This window comes from Mus caroli, chromosome 7, assembly GCF_900094665.2.
Source record: "Mus caroli chromosome 7, CAROLI_EIJ_v1.1, whole genome shotgun sequence".
Classification (NCBI taxonomy): domain Eukaryota; kingdom Metazoa; phylum Chordata; class Mammalia; order Rodentia; family Muridae; genus Mus; species Mus caroli.
In genome coordinates this window covers 44,759,483-44,766,292 of record NC_034576.1, presented here as the reverse complement: position 1 = coordinate 44,766,292, position 6,810 = coordinate 44,759,483, and the positions used below count along the sequence as shown (strand labels likewise).

The following is a 6,810-nucleotide window of genomic DNA, read 5'->3' as shown; positions in this document are numbered from 1 at the left end:
AGATTTCTGAGTTCGAGGCCAGCCTGGTCTACAAAGTGAGTTCCAGGACAGCCAGGGCTACACAGAGAAACCCTGTCTCGAAAAACCAAAAAGAAAAAAGAAAAAAGAAAAAAGAAAAAAAAAAGAAAAAAAAGAAAGGCCTTGTTGGGGAAACTCGTTCCAAAGGTCCAGCATCTCATCGGAATGGTTCAGAGCCACAACAAAGAGGGGCGGGACATGCAAGTTCAGTTCCTGACTGTGGTGGCTGTGCATCATAACCTCGCTGATTGGCTGTAGCATAGGAGCGCAGCTATTCGTTGGCTACTGGGTAAGATGCTTATACTTCACCAGGTCACTGACAGACACGCGCGTGTGTGTAACCCCCTCTCCCCCCGCCACACAAACACACTACAGAGACTGTCATGTGACCCTCTTGTGGCTTGAGCCACAAGACGTCTGTCTTGGCAGACAGATGATGACCGGCCGCCTGGGCCTGTGGGAGGGTCTATGGAATTCGTGTGCACGGACATTGTTTTCCCTGATGAGCTTCTGGGGATGTGGAGTTTCTCCCTTAGTCCCTTAGTCAAGTAGTCCTCAGCCGGTGGCATCCTTGGACCTCTCACGAGGCAGCCACAGAGCGGTTAGGCTACTCAGCAACCCCAGCACCGAGATACCGCGAGCTCCTCGGTTCATCCAAAGCCAATTCCGGATTGGCAGAGAGCGACTGCACACCAGTTGGTTCGCCGGTGCCTCTTTCTATGCTAGCCAGCCTGTCAATCCTCAGCTCTTGGTCAGCTGTTCATCTTGCTCCCCTCGGTCACCTGGTCAATCTGTCATCCCTTTGTCACTTATTTCTCCTGTCTCTGTCACGCTCTTCTTCATCTTGTCACCCCTCAGTCACCTCCAGTGTGTCACCAAGTTAACCAGAAAAGAAGCTAGTAGATCACCATTCTACTAGAACAAGCAAAAGCCTGTGAGTTAATGATCAGTTTAGTGGCCATGTGGTCCCAGCTTTGTAAATCAGTAATCCTATAATCCATATCTGTCATAACCTGCCAGGTTAATACATTAATTAGGCTCCCACCAGTCTCTTGGCAAATTAATTTTAATTACACGCTAATTATTTTAGCTCTTGGAGGTGGAGGCAGGAGAATCGGGATCTCAAGATCATCCTACACTACCTAGAAAGGCCAGCCTGGGCTACATCAGACTCCATATAAAACCAAACAAAGCAAAAAAATAAAAAAATAAAAATCTAACAGTTGAAGAACACTTGACTAGTAAGAGGGCTAAGGAGACAGGCAGATAGACATGTGCCGAGGGGAAGATAATTTCGTGGACCCCTAAGGACAAAATGCGAAGTAACATGAGGAGAAGCGATAAGCAGAGGAAAACGAGGCTCCATCCCAGCTGTGCTCCTTCAGGCCTGGCAGAGGAGAGCAGGAATAAATCAGAATTACAAAGCCAAATCGATCCCTACCTCTGCAGCAGCAAATCCCACCTATGTGATGTGACGCTGAAAACAAACTTGGAGAGGGGATGATATTTGATCAGAGTGATGTGGCGATTTACCGGCAAAGCTTGGGCCAGGATGCAGATTGGGTTCATTCCAATACCCAGAGTGAGGCTTTAAGTTGGCAAACAAAGACAGGAAAAGCTGATAGTACAAAAATGAGGCTAGTGTTCTTCGTGAACGCAAGGAGCATTTGTGACCAGGAAACCTGGGTACCATCCTCTTTCTGTGGGGGTAGGAACAATCGTTCTTTGTTGGTTTTCCCGTGGTCCTGGTATTCAGGAGCCAGAGACTGGCCTGGGCTCTATAGTCAGTTACAGCCATCTTCCTGTTTTCGTCACCCAGATGATATGATTACAGATGTGAGCCACCACCTCTGGCTATGAACTTCTGATTGATTTACTCAGACTCATTTCTGGACAGTGCAAGGAACACCAAAAAGTCTAAATTCTACCCACTCCTCTGAATCCTGTCCCCTATCTCTTGAATTTCAACTCAAGTAAATCATCTTTCTCAATAACGATGGAGGCCTCTCCCATAGTCACCTGACCTACAGTCATTCCCAACCTGGCCATTTCTTAAATAGTCCCAGTGGAAGAATTCCAAAGAAACACATGTCTTGAGCCCATCTCTGCAGAGTGAACCATCCTTCCATGTCTCTCTACTAGCTTTTGAGAGCTTGGCATACCCCAATACACAGTATCCGGTCTTCACAGAGGATCTTAGTGGATGTTCCCTATCCCTAGATATGCCTGAGAATCTTGACCCATGTAATTCTTGCTTCTCCGGGTCATCTGGTGCTTGGTATGACCAAGAGGGCCTCAAGTACCTGCTTGGCAAGGACATTTCTGCTCACCCAGCTCCTCATCTTCTTTCAGTCTTCATCAACTCACTCATGACAGTAAATAGCATTGTATACCTGGGAATTCTTGCTGTTACAGATGGGCCCACCACATCCACAGCTCGGTAAGTCGGATGAACAGCACTTCTAGTGCTGTCTGGGAAGCTGCAAACAGGACTGTGAAGAAAGAGGAGAGAAGGGTGGACAGGAAGGAGAGCCATTCTGGATTAGACATTATCTCTGTCCCTAGAATATCCCAGGAAGGCCCTGAGAGCATAGGTTCAGCAGGAGAGCACCTATCTAGAGTCCCCCAGCGAGGGTCTGGGGGTGTGGCTCAGTGGTAAAGCATTATTTGGCATGTGGGAGGCCTTGAGTTTCACCCTCAATGTGCCAAACATTGAAAAGAAGGCTGGGTCCTGAAGGAAGATGAAAAAGGAAAGGCAGGTCTCCTTCCTGACCCTTGACCCCTGACCTCTGACCCTCCCTCTCCACAGAACCTGCCAGACTTCTTAACTCCTTCTGCTCTGTGGAGAAGATATTGCAGTGCAGTTGTTCCTTCCATGGGATCCCCACTCCTTCTGTGCATTGGTGGATGGACGGTGTTCCTGTGGATGTGAACAGTGGACATGGCCACTTCCAGGTGACCTCTACCACACTTGGTCCCTGGGACAACAGCACCCTCAGCCTGGCCAGGGACCCAGAAATGGGCACAGTTCTTCTCTGTGAGGGGAAGAACCAACATGGAATCCATGGTCTGAGCATCCTTCTGATGTCAAGTGAGGGTGGGGACTTGGAGACTGGGTGAGGGCAGTGAACAGGGATGGACTAACACTGAGGCTGAAGAGGGGCACTGCTTGGGATCTAAAACTGAGGTCTTAAAGGCTTCTTGAGGGAGTGCAAGATGGCTCAACAGGGAAAGGTGCTTGCTGCCAAGGCTGACAATCTGAGTTCAATCCTCAGGTGCCACACGGTGGGAGGAGAAAACAGACTGCTGCAACTTGTCCTCTGACCTCCATATGCACACTGTGGTGCATGTGATGCTCACACACACACACACACACACACACANANANNTNNNATATATATATATATATATATATATATATATATATACACACATATATATATTAGATAGTATATATATTACATAGTATATACATTACATATATATTACATATACATATTCTTTTTATAGTAATATGCATATATATGTATATACATGTATACACATATTACTTATACAAAGAAAGCCTTACCAAAATGCCTTCTACTTCCAGGAAGGGGCCCTTTGGCTCCCCAGATTTTCCTGGAAGCTCTGCTACGGGGTGTTGTCTATGCAGCCATGGCAATCACACTACTTTTTCTCTGCCTCCTCCCCTTCATGTGAGTATGTCTTAGCTCATTTTATGTTACTGCAACAAAACAGCTGAGATGAGCTAATTTATGAAGCACAAAGGTTTAGTTATCTCAGGGCTCCAGAGGCTGAGGAAGTGCAAGTACACAGTATCCAGCATCTAGATCCAGCAAGGGCTTTCTTGCTATACCACAAGGTGAGATCTAGAACAAGCACCCTTTCTCATAAAGTCACTAATGCCATCATAAGGACCCCTCTAATCCTATCTGTCAGTGAGAAGGGTGGTGATTGGGACTGGGAGACTGTCTATCAGGGGGAGAGGAGGAGAGGAGCTAGGTGGTAAGGCATGAAGATGAGGTTAGTTCAAAGGCAAATACAGGCTCAGGTGGTAGAGGGCCTGCCTGACATACATGGAGCTGAGGGTTTGATCCCCAGCACTGCATAATCTGAGCGTGATGGTGCATGCCTGTATTCCCAGCACGCAGTAGGTGGATACAGGAAGATCAGAAGTTTAAGGTCATTTTTAATGTGATGAGTTCAAGGCTGGTTTGGGGGGATACATGACACTCTGTATCAATAAATAATCAACCAATCAATCAAACAAACAAAAACAAATGACAAGGAAGTGCAGAGATGGCTCAGTAGTTATGAGAGCAACTTGCAGAGAAGTTGGGTGGCTGTCCCTAGATAAAACAGCAAGCTGGCAATACTGTTGAGACTCCAGACTTGGATGCTGATCAGAACCAGAGCCCATGTGGGGATGCAGAGAAGAATTGATCAGAAACACATTTCCTTAGAGTGAAACTTCTCAGGACAAAGCAGGCAAAGAAGTGTGCACAGATGAGAGAACAGAAGAACTCTGTGGCTGAAACAGACCAGGGATCCCATTTGAAGTCCAGGGAGCCTAGGAAATCCAGAACTAAGCTACCCTCTGAGGAGCAGCTCTAGGTGAGTGCCCTTTCCCCAAAAAGGAATCCAGTCAGCAGAACAGTATTAGTGGGAGAAAGCTTACATGCTGCTTTGGAGAGCCGCTGCCCAGCCTGTAGCCTGTATAAAGCCCAATGAGCTTGCAGTTTGTTTTACAGGCACTGAAGTTGAGGCTCCAAGAGCCTCATGGAATAAAATAAGATACATAGTTTAGAGGATAATTAGAACTATCAACACACACTCCATATACACCACACACACACACATGCAGCATACAAACATAATCTCAGATTCACTCTATATACCACACACATACACTCCATAAACACATCATACACATTGACACACAGACACACCATAAACACCACATACATGTGTGCACATACACTATACATGCATGGCATATATACCACACACACACATCCATATACATCCACATACTGACCATATGCACACAACACACACATATACAGATACATACATACATACACACACACATACTCCATACACACACAGATATATACATGCTCATTCACACAATACACATATATACAATACACACACATACACCATACACAGACATGCATACATACATACATACCATGCAAATAGATACACACACACACACACACACACACACACACACACACTGAATCCCCACTGGAAAGTGAATTAATTCCACCCACACACTACCCAGCAGTAGTAGTAGCATCAGAGTGGAGACCACAGGTTTGGCCTCTGGTGTTCAGCAGGCAGCAGCCACCTATAGCCTCAGGCCCAAGTCTTGGCCAAGTGCTTGGAGACCAGGTAGTCCTACAGCCCCAGAGCATCTTGGATGGAACAGGGCTTGCCTTGTTCTTATTTGTCATCTGTGAGTCTGCAGGACCATAGGCAACCTGCTGTTATTACTTTATATTGCTGTGATAAAACACCAAGTCCAGGAAGAGTTTGTTTGGGTTTGTGGTTCCAGAGGGTTTAAGAGTCTATTGTATTGGTGGTAGGAGGCAGGAGAAGGGAGCTCACTTGTTCAAAAGCAATTAAGAAGCCAGGTATAGACAGTAAGTGGGTCAGGTGAGACTATTAACACTCAAAGGCCACCCCCAGGGACGTGCTTCCTCTAGGAAGGCTGGCCTCCACCTTGCAAAGTCTCTGTAACTTCCCCAAACAGTGTCACTAACTTAGGTGTGGGGGGGGGGCGGCTAAGTGATCAGACACAGGGGCTCATGAGGGAAATTTCTCATTCCAATCACCTCACCAGATCCTTCCTAACACCCTGTGCAGAGAACTAGTGTCCCTTTGTGGATAAACCATGTGTTGTTTTGAACATGAAACACACACACACATCCATAGGCTCGTGTAATTTGAACACTTGTTTCTCAGCTGGTTGTGCTGTTGTGGAAGACTATGGAACCTTTAGGAGGTAGAGTCTGGCTGAAGGAAGTGAGGGGGCATGGTGGTGGAGCTTAAGCTTCTATATCCTAGTCCCAGTTTCTGTTCTGTTCTCTGCTTCCTGACTGGAGACTCAGTGTGAACAGCTGCCTCATACTCTTCTCACCACTACCACTCCACCTCAGTGGGCTGTTTGTTTCCTTAAACTCTGAGCCAGAACAAACCTTCCTTCCCTATGCTGCAGGTATTTATTTAGTCCGCAATAAGAAAAGGAAGCAACGCACAGGCATCTCTTTAATCCCACCAGCACCTCCTGCAGTGTCTCCTAATCTGCAGGCCGTGCAGTGTGAGGTCCCAGGAATGGGTCAGACTCAGCGCTTGCCCTCAGTGAGTCGATAAGCTGCTAGGGAGAGGGGTCCTCACGGAAAGAGAACCAAGCCAGGGGTTAAGGTGATCCAGAACATGGCAGAAAACTTGCCTGAGGACATCATATGCAGTCTCAGGAATCTGAGGGATATTCATAGAGCCCCTAGTTGCACCAGGGAGGGCCAGAGGGAAAAGAGGGGGTTTATACGCTCCAGCCAAAGTATGGTAAGGAAAGATAAGGCAACATTTGATCCATGTTTACTTAGAGTTCATCTTCAGGTGTGGCTCCTTCCCCTGTAAACCAGTTACATCATCTCTCTTTGCCCTGCTCCTTTCTCACCTTCCAGCAAAAAGAAGATAACCCGAAGCCAAGGAAGACCATGGAAACTGCATCATGTACAAAGTTCCCATCACCCTGGGAATTACAAAAACCCATGGAGA

The 6,810-nt window shown here is 46.8% G+C and overlaps 1 protein-coding gene across 1 annotated transcript; it reads left to right on the top strand.

Moving 5' to 3' along the window:
* Positions 1-2,398: 2,398 nt before the first annotated feature.
* LOC110299485 (SIGLEC family-like protein 1) lies at positions 2,399-6,810 on the top strand. The gene is made up of 5 exons (XM_021169196.1): positions 2,399-2,458; positions 2,828-3,109; positions 3,611-3,716; positions 4,485-4,635; positions 6,717-6,810. Exons 1-4 carry the CDS (start codon positions 2,434-2,436, stop codon positions 4,633-4,635), a joined length of 564 nt encoding a protein of 187 aa, XP_021024855.1. The 5' UTR covers positions 2,399-2,433; the 3' UTR covers positions 6,717-6,810.

Coding starts and splice junctions, on each gene's coding strand:
- LOC110299485 (XM_021169196.1), top strand. CDS start 2,434: ATGGGCCCACCACATCCACAGCTCG. Junction 2,459..2,827: donor CCCACCACATCCACAGCTCG/GTAAGTCGGATG, acceptor CCCTCTCCACAG/AACCTGCCAGACTTCTTAAC. Junction 3,110..3,610: donor GAGCATCCTTCTGATGTCAA/GTGAGGGTGGGG, acceptor TTCTACTTCCAG/GAAGGGGCCCTTTGGCTCCC.